At 42.3% G+C, this 14,035-nt stretch overlaps 1 protein-coding gene across 5 annotated transcripts in view; it reads left to right on the top strand.

The window, feature by feature from the left end:
- VAV3 (vav guanine nucleotide exchange factor 3) overlaps nucleotides 1-14,035 on the top strand; it is a 215,160-nt gene that overhangs the window by 165,669 nt on the left and 35,456 nt on the right. For all 5 annotated transcript variants that reach the window (XR_014527913.1, XM_083511039.1, XM_083511038.1 and 2 more), the window contains exon 20: nucleotides 10,590-10,726. Coding sequence is in view for 4 of the 5 variants with exons in the window: in XM_083511039.1 (XP_083367165.1) it covers nucleotides 10,590-10,726 (137 nt within the window). In the remaining variant the exon portion in view is untranslated. The remainder of the gene's footprint in view (nucleotides 1-10,589; nucleotides 10,727-14,035) is intronic.

The raw sequence follows: 14,035 nt of genomic DNA, 5'->3' as shown, positions 1-14,035 counted from the left end.
CTTTCTTTTGGGGGAACGAGTACCACCAATCTGACCCACAAGGCATCTCAGTGATAGCAGTAAGATGTAAGCTGGCAGATGTAAGTCTGATCTTAAAAGTCTGTTGTATTCTTGTACCACAGGCCTGGTAAGATACAATACCCTTCCCAGTTTCTTACCATATCATTTATGCAACCATATGTACACCACCTTAGCCCACTCACAACATAATAAAACAGTAAAAAAAAAAAAGCATAACAAGAGCTAACATAGACAAGTTGGAAAAGTTTAAAAATATCAAAATAAATGAACATTCAACCATCAGCACTATCCGTAGGAAAGCAACCAATCCTGAGAAAACAGCCATTAAGAGAAAGTGATCCGAGAGGTTTTTAAGCTCGCTTAAAATATTGCCAGCGTTGAGGCTGCAGGCACCTCTGTGTAATAGTTTCTTACTACTAAAAGTAAAGTTGCATGTACTGTTGTAGTAGCACTCTCCTGCATGCAGCTGCTGCTATATTCACTGAAACAGTCAAGACTGTCAGTGCAGTGTGTTTTGATGTTGCACCAGTGGAAATTGTTATTTCAGCACTGGGACCTTTTAGTTTTGCTGAAGTCTATGGCTTGGATTCAAATAAGCTCTCAGGCTGCTAATCACTTTCCTGACCGTGTTTTCAAGGGTACAGTCATATGACTATCATAAGACTATCTGAACTCCGTTTGTGTGTGTGTGTGTGTGTGTGTGTGTGTGTGTGTTTGTATGTGTGTTTGTATGTGTGCTTTGCTGCTTTGCTTTTACAAGTGGTGCTCTTAAACTTTGCTTACATACCTAGAAGCCCCTGGGCTTTTGGTAACTCTTCCCTCACCTTATGCTGCTTAAACAGAGCAAGTATTTTAAAATTGATGCCTAATCTTGCAACACTCTGTTCTCAACAGCTGCTGTTTTTCATAGAGTCTGAAGGCAGCAGGTATTAGGTATTTTGAGGTGCAAGACTCCAAACAGAATGCACTTTGACTTTTATGTTCTTAATCTTTCTCCTCGTTCCCTCTACAACTGTCCCCCCCCCCACCTCTCAGCAGACCCAGGTTTCTGTCAAAGAAAGCAGTACCAGGGTTTTTGCAAATGTGGTTTGACTGAATAAACATGTAGTTCTGGTCGTTTGACTGATAAAATCAACTGCGAGTTCTTTTTCTTAAGCGTTGAATGCACATATATACAGTAACTGTGTGAGGAGGGCAATTCTTTTTTTTTGCTTCTTTTTATGAGCTCTTTTTCAAAAGCAAGTCAGATTATTGAGTCGTTAAATGTAGTAACGTAAGAATGATTTGCACCTGAAACAGGAGTTCCAAGTCCATAACTAAGGAGGTGATGGTGGAAGCTTCATATCTGCGGGGGAAAAAAGAGCTGCTGTACTTACTGCTCACTTGCATGGGAGTTGAAATGCAAATGGTTAAATTGTCTTGACTAACCACTCCCTTTGTAAAAAAAACAACCTTACCATATTGGGCATTTTGAAAGAAATATAGCTGTTGCCTGAAGCCAAGTGTTGCTTCACTGTGCCCTTGGATATACTTTTCCACATTGAAAAGTTATAAATGTGCGGCACAGAGGCTAATGAATTAAGGACTTAAGGAATTAAGGATTCCCAAGTCCTGAAAGAAGGAGCCTATCTGGTACCTATTACTGAAACCTGGCTGGGTGGTGCAGCAAGTTATGTTTTGGCCCAGCACCCATTGTCAAGATTGGACAGGGAGGTGGAGTGGCTATTCTCCACAACAATACAATTTTGCTTGCCCTGTGCCCAATGGATTGCTTTAATCAAAAGCATTGTACCTGGTGCTGGGCTCCATTTCATCCACACTACAGAGCATATTTTTCCTGTTAACTAATGCGCACACCGGGATTGATCTTGCCCCTTCAGAAGCCACTTTGCTTCACCCCCCCCCATGATGTGTGTCAGTCTGAGAACCATCAGCCTAACCCATTTTTTAAAAATTGCTTGATGCCAAGAGAGTAATATTTATTACTTCTGGTCACAACGGGAATCTGATTGCACAGGTCCATGCCAGTAATTATTCATGGTGGAGCACGTGTAGTTCCAGAATCTGTTTCTACAGCTGCCATTATCCTTATGATTCATGCAGCTTAAGTCTCTTAGCACGTCCACTGCTGAAGTGTCTCATGACGGTTGCAAAAAAACAACAATCCCTAAACCAAAACAAAGAGTTTTAAACTACCTCCCATAATTACATTGAGCCCTGCAGGTTAGAAGTTATCTTTTGCGCCTCTGATGATTGCAGCTAGGTACAAAACTAGATGACTCAACAACGGCAATTAAACCAACTCAGTGGTTTCCCCATCTGATATGCTTATTTTCTGTAAAAGCTCTTGTTCATTGCTTGGCAGTATTATTTCAGCTGTTGCAGTTATGCCAACTATACTGCCTCTCCCCAAAATAATACATTAACTCTCAGTTACAGGACAAGAACCAGCATGCCTCTTGCCTCCAACCAACTTTTTAAAGCCTGTGTACTTCTAGATGGGCAAATATCCTGCCTCTGTACAACTTGGCTGATAGTTTTTGCTGTTGTCTTCAAGTTGACGATGGGGCAGGGAAGGGGAACAGCAGCAAAATTTCCCTGTTTTTTTAGATGTGTCTTGTACTACCACATGGGCTGCTCTGGCTTATTTCTGTTAAGACATTTTCTTGCAAGTCTGGCTTCTATATAGTTTTATTTTCTCAACAGAACTTGGTGATTCTGCCTGATTATACTTCATGGTCAGGGCCTGTTGTGTATTTGAGCCTTACAAAAGCAGAGAAGGGGGAGATTAGCAACTGGCCGGTAGTAACTTAGATTTTCTGAGTCCAAGGAAGAAGAAGAAGAAGAAGAGTTTGGATTTGATATCCCGCCTTTCACTCCCCTTCAGGAGTCTCAAAGCGGCTAACATTCTCCTTTCCCTTCCTCCCCCACAACAAACACTCTGTGAGGTGAGTGGGGCTGAGAGACTTCATAGAAGTGTGACTGGCCCAAGGTCACCCAGCAGCTGCATGTGGAGGAGCAGAGACGCGAACCCGGTTACCCAGATTACGTGACTACCGCTCTTAACCACTACACCACACTGGATTTCTTTAGGAGTAGTTTTACCACTGCCTCCTTCAAGCAGGCAGGGAACACCCTCTCTCTCACAAGGAGGCATTAATCACCTCCCTGGTCCAGCCAGCTTTCCCTCCCTGCTGGTTTCCATCAGTCAAGTGGGGCAAGAGTCCAGAACGCAAGTGGCTGCCCTGACCGTTCCAATCACCTTGTCCATGTCCTTAAGCCTTATCAACTGAAACTCATCCAGCACAAGAGGACTAGACTATGCTCTGGACACCCCTTGAGATCCATGTGCTGTAACAATGGAGACTTGACTCTTGCAGTAATTCTCAAGTGTAATCACTACTGTTATTAATTATCACACTCTTCCTCAGAAGCCTAACCAAGGAATCAATCACTGAATGTTAGGAATGTTGTTGTCGTTACTATTCTTTAAATAATAACAGAATGTTAACACAAAGCAAAAGGGAGTATTTCCACTCCACCAAAGGCGACTCATTTACTTAATTAAGTAATAATTTAACTTCTGCTTCAAAGCACTTCTCACACGGAGACTTAACAAAGCTTTGTAAAACTACTGAAGGCTAAATGATCTTATCTCTCGTGGGGGGAAATCCTGCTTCAGTAGCTTGCTGAAGGAACTATGTGGAGCTGCTGCCATGCTCTGCCCTAAAGTGGAGTGAGCAACTGGATTTGGTTGGCAGGCCAGATCCTGACATACCCCCCAGAACCACTGTGACAGATGGGTGGCCCACTCACCTATCTATCTCTCTTGAGGCCGCCTTGGATGTCAGATGAAGTGTTTTCCTTTACAAGTAGGTTTGAATTCAAGCTAATCTGCAAAGGAGAAATGTCACTTTCTCCGTAGAGTTTAATTTCAAACTGCACAGTCAAAGGCGGGGTTTCATTGCAAGGCTTACTATAAGTACTAATCAGCTGATTGACACTTAAAGCATGCCCCTTTGGGCAGGATCCGGCTGCATTGCAAAGTTCCCTTGGTATCAGTGCCAATCAGCTGATTCACACTTACAAGAAGCCTTGGTGGCTAAAGAACAGCCAGGAGCACACTTTAAGTCTGCTGATGGTTCCTTTGCAGCTATGTCTTTAGCTGTTCCACACCTGATGGCACATTGGATGCCAGGTGTGGTACAGGTGGGCATAGTTTGGGGAAAGTGGCCCTGTGAGCCACAAGAAGGGGGAAAGGGCAGAAACCCAACACAATCCCTCCCTTTTAAGAAGCTGAGATGTTTGTCCTCAGACCACCTGCTGTGTGCATCTTCCGTTGACTCTGTTCATGCATAGTAACAGTTGGTAGAGATTTATGCCTCCAGTGCTGTGGGAGTTTTTATTTGTTGTAAATATATGCAATCTTTCTTTCTTTCTTTTCTTTTCTTTCTTTCTTTCTTTCTTTCTTTCTTTCTTTCTTTCTTTCTTTCTTTTTCTTTTTAAAATTTGTATACCACCCTTCATCCATAGATCTCAGGGCAGTTCACAACATAAAATCACAATATAAAAATCACAAAGTACATAGTAAAAATAACAACAACAACCCAATAATTCTCCTTCCCACAACACATTTAAAATGTCATGGGATGTCACCAGCCGAAGGCCTGGTTGAAGAGAACGTTTTCACCTGGCGCCTAAAGGTGTATAATGAAGGTGCCAGGCGAACCTCCCTGGGGAGAGCATTCCACAAACAGGGAGCCACTGCAGAAAAGTCCCATTCTCATGTTGCCACACTCTGGACCCCTCTCACCGAGGAGGCACACGAAGAAGGGCCTCAGAGGCTGATCTCAGGGTTCGGATAGGTTCATATGGAGAGAGGTGGTACTCTCAAATAATGGACATATGTGTTTTTCTTAATAAAGGGAATAAAGGGAAAAGAGCACCTGTAGTGGGATGCACTTTCTCCATCTAAGGTTTTCCAAATTTGACTCTCTTTTACTCTCTCTGTTCCTAAGATAAGATCCACTCACTTGCTTAGGAAACAGTTTGGACCTATCCTGCGTTATCAGTCTCCCATCTCATCAAATCTTTGTGGCTTTCCCATCTTCCTCCTTCAACAAGCATTTTAAGGTGGTTTTAAAAAAATTAATAAGTTATCCCAGACTGTACCTGTATGGGATTTGAAACTGTTTCTATACATGTTTTCCATACGTTTTTTCTTGAAGATGTCTTGAGATGTTTCTTATGAGATGATTCATGATTCGAAATAAAGTAAATGGAAAGGGTAGCCTAGGGAGGAATACTTGCAGTTCCCTCCAGACTCTGGAGGGATGCCTTCAAGACTAGGAACCTTGGTCCAGAAGCAGGATTAGAGGGCCTGTCTCCTACCTTTCCCGACTGCCCTTGAAGAACCCCATAACCCTGTAGCTACTCCTGTTTTCAATAACTCCTAAAATGTCCTCTTTGAATCATGAAGAACAGAAGTACACTGTAAGTCATTTCCGTTTCTGTGGCTAAAATTAAAGACCTTGATGTCTAGCACAGTCACACTTCTATATTATGTAGTCACATAATCAGTTTGTCTGATTAATCTTTAACGTGAGCTACTGAATTTAATAGTAACTTCATCGGAAGCACTAGAACCCTTGCCTGATTCTGTTTAATTTCTTAGGTTATTGTTTAACTTAATGCGTGGGCCAGTTTGGAGTAGTTCCCACCCCTAAGTTGCTTGGAGGATGAACTTGCATGACTGACACTGCTGTTGAATTCTGCTAGAATTGAGTCTGATAGGAACAGGTCGTTGTGACTCCAGACAGAACTACGTAAGATAAAAGTATTCATAGCTATACTTAGAAAAGGTAATGTTCACAATTGTGAACTCTTCAGCTAGACTACTGCAATGCATTCTCACATGAGCCTGCCCTTGATAATAAATGGTGCAGAAGGTTCTGTTAGTTTTATTCTGTAAGCCATTTCCTTTGACCTGAGAAGATACATTGCATTGGTGTTGGCTCATTTTAGAGGCTGTTAGTTCATTAAAAACTTTCATCAATTTGTGAGACATCATAATTGTAGTCAGAATAATTTTATTAAATGACCATCAGAGAAAGCTCCCAACTTTATAATCGGCACACGAAAAAGAGATGGTTGCTTTCCTTAGTAGTGAGAGTGAAAAGCAAAGCTTCCTAGTAAAGGCTTGTATTGTGGGGAGGTATCATTATTTTTAAAAAGTGTACTGTCATGCTATTACTACTCCATTATAAAGTTTTTAAATATTAATGATACATTGTTGGATATAATGAATAAATGTTCTCTGTTGCTTTTTTTTAAAAAAAATTGCATGTTCAGCCGCTACAGTAGCAACTTGAATGATGGTGGCTTATAGTCTCCAATTCAGAGAGGTTGTAAAGAGAACACAATGCTTTACTTACTTCCCACTTGAAGCCCGCAAAAGACTGGGAAAAGGAGAGAACCCTTTAGACATTCAGGAAGGAGAACTATGAAAGCATATTAGGGAGAAGAGGAGGGTTATCTGAGTGAATGAATAAAACTATGATTGTTTTGTTTTTTTTGCCACAACTTTGGGATTTTTACAAAGAATGTCCTTTCCCAGGCCACCCCACATCAGCTTCTGAGAGCAGTGGAACTACCAAGAGGGCCACCTCTGCTGTTCTTAACACCTGAGAGGGTCTATAGGGAAGGGGGAAATCTTTCAGATATTGGTCTAAGTCGTTTAAGGCTTTAAACACTAACATGAACACCGTGAATTGGGCCCAGAAACAAACTGGCAATCAACATAGCTGTTCTAACCTAGGGGTTATACGAGTTCTGAATGTAACCCCAGCCAGTAATCTGGCTGTTGGATTTTGGACCAGTTCAAGGTTCTAAGTTGTCAATAAGTGCAGCCCCACGCAGAGTGCATTGCAGTAATTCATAGAAGTTAAATAGTGCGGGGGACAACATAAAGCCCCATGGATACCACAGCACAGTTGCCAAGCAGCTGAGCACATGTCCTCCATTGCTGCTATCTGGAACCAGCCCAGTAGGCAGGAGTGGAACCTCTATAACAATATGCTTCCAACTCCTAAAGGGACGTGGGTGGCGCTGTGGGTTAAACCACAGAGCCTAGGACTTGCTGATCAGAAGGTCAGTGGTTTGAATTCCCTGACGGGGTGAACTCCCATTGCTCAGTCCCTGCTCCTGCCAACCTAGCAGTTCAAAAGCACATCAAAGTGCAAGTAGATAAATAGCTACCGCTCTGGCGGGAAGGTAAATGGTGTTTCTGTGCACTGCTCTGGTTCGCCAGAAGTGGCTTAGTCATGCTGGTCACATGACCCGGAAGCTGTACGCCGGCTCCCTCGGCCAATAAACCGAGATGAGCGCCGCAGCCCCAGAGTCGGTCACGACTGGACCTAATGGTCAGGGGTCCCTTTACCTTTACCTTCCAACTCCTAAACCTACCAGATACCATGCATAATGAGAAACTGCTGAGACATCAAGGAGAATTGGCATTCCCACTTTCTTTCTTCTAATTAAAGGCCATCAGCCAAGGTGACCAAAGCCATTTCAGTGCCAAAACCAGTGTGAAGCCAGATTGAAATGGGCCTAAACAATCAGCTTCTCTCAAGCACTCCTGAAACTGACTTGCTACTATACTCTCAAGTACATTGCCCAAACTGGTGGAGAACAATTCTCTATTCCCCCCGCCCCCATACCATAGTAGCATGGTTTTTCTGCTTCTTAACATGATAAGGCTTATGCGCCTTCCTCCTTTTGAAACTTTGAAAGTAGTGAATAATGCATGTTACCTCTAGAAACGCTGGTTCTATATCCTTAATCAATACAGGCAATCTCCAGATGTCTGGGTAGGCTGAACTCTCAGGTGAGCATGCTGTGCATGAGTCCGAAAGTTTCCATTTACCTGAGGAGCCTTAACACGTTTGGAGGAGGGAGTGTTGAATAGTTATTGGGCTTGGAGGATAAACATGTTCTGGTTCGCCTTTTAACTATGAGCGGAATTGGTAAAATAAATTTGTAAAATGATGTTCGTAAATTGAAGTCAAACAGAAACTGGTACATGGAGCTTAGTGTTTCTGTTGCTGCTTTTATTTGAGACATCCTTGTGTTGCATTCAGTAAGCTAATATCCCACATAATACTACAACTTGGGGCCTTCTAACAAAGCTGAATGTTGGGAAATTCAAGAAAGACAAAAGAAACTACTTCTTCACACATAGTTTAACTGTGAAATTTTCTCTGAGATGTTGCAGTAAGGACCACCAGCTTGGATGGCTTTATACTATATGAGTGCAATTTAGACAGACTATGTTCATGAACACATAACCTGTGAATTTTGCATGGATTTGCACAAATGATTTTGCACAAAATTGGGATTTTTAAAAGGTGGCTTTGTGGAGCAGCATAAACCTTATGCACATAAGTGTTACAGTTGCCAGATTAGATTACAATTGCCAGTGGCTCTTCCAGATGAGTCTGTGCACGCCTTGCATGCTCACAGTAAACACCTGATGTAAAATGTCACCTGATGTGACCTTCCCTTGTTAAGTCAATAGCTTTAATGTGACTTTGCTTAGCCTTGCAATTCTGGCTGGGCGCTCTGGAACAGCTGCTGTAGTAGCTTACATTTCAGGCTGCAGGTGAGGGCTCATGTAACTGAGTGCTCCTCCATACAAGCAATTTCCTTGCATGAGGAAATCAAGCACATCAAGGATACATGCTCTGTTTTAATCAAAGATGCAAAATGCCCAGTGTTGTTTTTTCTCTCCAAGCTTCATTGGGGGGGTCAAAACAGCTAAATGATTAGAGTTCTCTAATAAGGCCTCATGTATCATTTTCAAAAACACTATAGAAGCTGGATCATTCAAATGCAGGAAACAGTCCACAATTTTAAGGCAGGTCTCTGTGCTTTTAAATAGGGGACACAGCAATGTTAGGAGCTCGTGTGAACTAGTCATGTTGAAAATTCTACCTGCCACTTCTATGTTTGTACATAAATATCCTGATCTGTGAAATCATTTCTGGGTGATGGTGAAATATCTGCAGCAGTAATAGGGAAGGTTTCACTCCCCCTTATGTCAAATCTCCTGCAGCACGGTCTTTCTCCATAAGCTGCATAAGACCCATCACAATATTGCATTTGCATTGGAGACTTAGCAAGCGTCCTATGGAGGCTAAAATATGGCTTGGGCATGATCAACAGGATAAGCTCTTAGTAAATGCCTGTCATAACCTGGAATTAGAGGAACCACGTTAACTTTTTAAAATCTTTTCTTTTTCTTTTTCTTTACTAAAAACAAAACTTTTGAGCTGGTGAACACTTTTGTTCTGTTGGAAAATGCCCTTTTAACAAGACAATTTGGCAGAGAGGCCACTACAAGCAACACATGGTGCTGCATTTGGAGTTCCTTTGCTTGTAGAGTGCAATTGAACGATTGAATTACTCTGTAAATCCAATAACACTTAAGAAAAAAATTAGATTCCCTTTTCAAATGATTATATCAGAAACATGGAGTGACTTGTGATTTCCTGTTGTCTTGGACACGTTTCCCTTTCAGTGGTGCACTCAAAGAAGACTGATGTGAACGCACGGAATTTCTCCACATCAGCGTCTAAAGCATTACCTCATCACATCTATCACCTTTTTATGGCTCTAAAATTAGAAAGATAACCTTAAGATATAAATCTTTTACAGGGCCAGAGTTGTATGTACACTCAGGAAAGGATAAGCCTCCGTGGCGATGAAATTGACTAGTGCCTCAAGAGAGAATTAATAGGAGGACAGGAGTGAGCTGATGAAAAAATTGATTATTTTCCATTAAACTGTACGTGCTGTGCTTTCATGAACTAAGCAGCAGCCTAGAGAAAAATATTTTTCTCGCACAACCACATTAAAAATAATAATACAGGGGAGGAGGCTTGATAGTGGAAAAAGGTCTCCTCTTTTCATATCTTAGTCCATATGTCAACATACAATTTGACTTTTTCTCCACCCTAATCCATTTGTTGGATGTAGTCAGGTTATTTGAGGCATTCAGATTTTGTCTTCCCCCTCGTGGCCACAATCCTATACACATGTACCTATGAGTAAAAGTCTCCTTTAGTTCCCTAGGTCTTACTTCTGAATAGGCAATTCCTTGGTTTGCACTGTGATTTTGTATTTTGTATTTTAATCTATTTTGATTTGTATTTTCCCACTGGCATTCTGCTTTTCAACCAAATGATCCTTAAAGTAGATGATAGTAGCTGAAACAATAAAACATAGGTATAATAATAATAATAATAATAAACAATATACAACATGGCAGCAGGAGATGACACAACAGCCAGCATAAAACTCAAAACAAAATTCTTTGGGGGATTGAAAACAACAACCCTAAAGAGCTATCAATGTGATGCTGTCCTTTGGGAAAGAGGGTGGGGGGGCTCATTCTGCAGACTGTGAACAGGCCCTATTGGAGGGGTCCTAATTTAGATCTGAGTTCCTGGGTAGGGCCATTGATTTTGGATAATTCACCACATATAGCTAACCTGTGCTTTTCTTTTCAGGCCTACCAAAAATGCAAGTAATTCGAAACTATAGCGGGACACCACAGCCAGCTCCACATGACGGCCCTCCTTTACATATCCAGATCGGGGACATAATTGAACTCATCAAAGGGGATGCACACAGCTTGTTTTGGCAGGTAAAGTACTTTGCAGTTCTGCTTCATTAGCTGAAGCTACTGAAGATGTCCCTGACTGGTGCCCACGACCAGGCCCGCTGCATCTCCTCAGGGCTAATCGCTTGCGTCTGTATGAGAAGCCATGGTTCCTACTTTGTGTAATGCTGGGGAAGTTTCCGCTTAACCAACAGCCCAGCTTCAAGTTGGGGAAAAACAACAACAACTGGTCTCCTACAGAGGTACCTAGGGTAGCTAATCCTATGAAGAGGTCACGTGAAGCTTTGAGGCTCTGCTGCTTTTAATGCATTTGGGGACGCAGGTGGCGCTGTGGGTTAAACCACAGAGCCTAGGGCTTGCCGATCAGAAGATTGGCGGTTCGAATCCCCGTGACGGGGTGAGCTCCTGTTGCTCGGTCTCTGCTCCTGTCAACTTAGCAGTTTGAAAGCACACCTGTGCAAGTAGATAAATAGGTACCGCTCCGGCGGGAAGGTAAACGGCGTTTCCGTGCACTGCTCTTGTTCACCAGAAGCTGCTTAGTCATGCTGGCTACATGACCCGGAAGCTGTACACCAGCTCACTCGGCCAATAAAGCGAGATGAGCACCGCAACCCCAGAGTCGGCCACAAGTGGACCTAATGGTCAGGGGTCCCCTTACCCTTTACCTTTATTTCTTATTACAGTTACAGCTCCCTAGCATAGTAACTTCCCTCTTTGACTATAGGGGCCAAAATAAGCCTGTTCATCAGGGTATACACCACTCTCAATTCTCTCATAACCTCCACTCATCACTGCAGGAAGGTCTTTTCTTGTTTTTGCTTTTTACCCTTCCTCCCAGCTCAGCTCAGCTCAGCTCATATTCTCCTCTCCGTCTGAATCCCCTGGCAGCCAGCAATATCCTGGGCATGTATCTTTCTGCATCTCTCTCACCCAGGTCACCTGTACTACTTTCCAGTCTGATGTGCTGTCATTTCCAGAAAACACAGCAACCAGTGTAAACAAGCAAACAAAGCTTGCTTTTTACTGATTTCTGGGTGCGCTCCCTGCCAGATTCAGCTCTCTGGCGTCACTTGTTTCTGCAGGGATTGTTTGTTCCTGCAAGGAGCTGTTGACAACTCCTGTCATTTGAGAAGGGGCAGAAGTGACTGCTACTGAAATGCTTTGGGATTTTTGAGACACATTTCTTTTGCGAGCTTTTGAAAGAGCACAGTATTTGATCAGTGATCCTTACTTGCATACAATTTCTAGGCTTTTCGTCTTCTCCAAAGGTTGTCTGGAACACTAGATCACATGCTGACCTGCCCCCTTCCAGACTATGTCGTGTGCAAGAATGTGGGAGGTGGGGATGGGAAGCACCACAAAGAATCAAAACAAAGAGGGAGGCAGTACTTTTACTTGAGCTTCACTAAAAGCTGTGGATCAGTTAGCACCAGAGTCTGTGTCACTTGCTAATTGCCAATCTTAAACATGTTTAGTTCCAAGTTAAATTCCACTTGAGTTCAATGGCACTGGCTTTCTGGTAAAGTTGTTGAACATAGCCTTCATCCAAAAAAACCCCAAACGCTTGTCTTTTGTTTTTACGGTAAAAGAAACCAGTGGATATTGTGCAATTGCAAAGAGAACCTGCAAAGGCAGCATTGCATCACAGCTTACGTTATATATTTTGTTATCTCTGAGAGCTTATCCCCAGGGTTAGGAATGCACCTCTTGGCTTGGAACAAATTAAAAAACAAACTCAAAACAAACAAAAATATATATGATGAAAGATAGGTTGTAGTTCAAAGGCCCAATATTGCAACTTTATTCAGTGCTCCAGACAAGTGTCTGAAACTCCTCCTTAATTCGTCAGTTTTGTGCTTCATTCATCTTGCATTTGAAGTGATGTTACTGCTTGTTAAGAATGGAAATCCCCAGGACTGGCACATGGCAACCATCATGCCTCATTTTAGGGAGCCTTTTCATAATAAAAGTAATCCAGATCTATTAAAGCCAATCTGCATGTTCAGAATAATAATGTGGTAGATCCCATCTGGAATCACGCTACTTAAAAATGCAATCGGTGTATTGCTTATTTGAATGCAGTATATAATACTTTTATTGTGTGAAGAAAACTAGCACACCAGGGAGAGGATTAGGACAGAGCTCTTTTTAAAATGGATGTACTACTTCTCTGTACACAGGGATTTCATACATAACTCATTTGATCTGCACGTTAATACTGAACCATTGATAGCTGCCTCCTCCTCGTATAGAGGTGCATCTATGATGCTGGAATTAGTCAGCTGTCCCAGTTTGTGGAATGATGAAGAGGCCTTAGCCTGCAGCTCCTCACTAAAATAAAATCAAGAAAGCTAATTGCTGACCAGTGCTCTGCATTGCCAGTGCAGTTATTCTCAAGGGTCTAGCTGTTAATGGCACAAGAGTTCTACTATTAAAATTTGAAAACTGGAGAGTTCTGTGGACTCAAGACACTGGCAAAGGCCTAATTCTCATCAACGGTGTTAGTTCAATTACTTTTTAAGCCCAGTGTAATTGTTTGTAGGTTCTTGCTCAGAGGTTCTTTCACTGGGCCTGCCTGAGGAGGTACATGGTTGTGGGGGCGACCAGGGAGTGAAGCAGCCAATAGTTGCTTTTGTGCACAGTAAATCCTTCTCTACAGAGCCAGGATACTTTCCTAAGGAGCTACACACCCCTACTGTAGTAATTCCTAACTTTACCACTACCTTTACAGTCCCCTGTGATCTCTCGTGAGTACCCAATAGCTACAAACATTGATTCTGATACTTGAAACTGGAAAATTTTGAGCAAAGCATATGTAATATGTAGATGTAAGTTTGGGGATGTAAAACAGGTATATGATTACTTCTTTGTACCAACCTAAAATCAAAGGTTTTTTAAAACAACAACAACAACAACAACATCAACATTATTGCTCCACACTGCTGCTGACTGGCTTCCAGAGATCCTTGAAAGGCGTACAACTCTTTATGTACAGTGGTACCTTGGGTTACAAACACCTCAGGTTACAAACACTTTGGGTTTCAGAGTCCACTAACCCGGAAGTAGTACCTCGGCTTAAGAACTTTACCTCAGGATAAGAACAGAAATTGCGCGCTGGTGGCATGGCAGCAGTGGGAGGCCCTCTTAGCTAAAGTGGTACCTCAGGTTAAGAACGGTTTCAGGTTAAGAATGGACCTCCGGAACGAATTAAGTTTGTAACCAGAGGTACCACTGTACTGTGGCAATACTACATGCACAAAGTTTAGGGCAACAACTAGCACCCTGAATAGCTACATGATCTGTTAATTGCTTGTCTTGAGGGAACTCTTATGT

This window comes from Podarcis liolepis (genome assembly GCF_965112155.1).
Source record: "Podarcis liolepis genome assembly, chromosome: 6".
Classification (NCBI taxonomy): Eukaryota; Metazoa; Chordata; class Lepidosauria; order Squamata; family Lacertidae; genus Podarcis; species Podarcis liolepis.
This window is presented reverse-complemented; position numbering and strand designations above follow the sequence as displayed.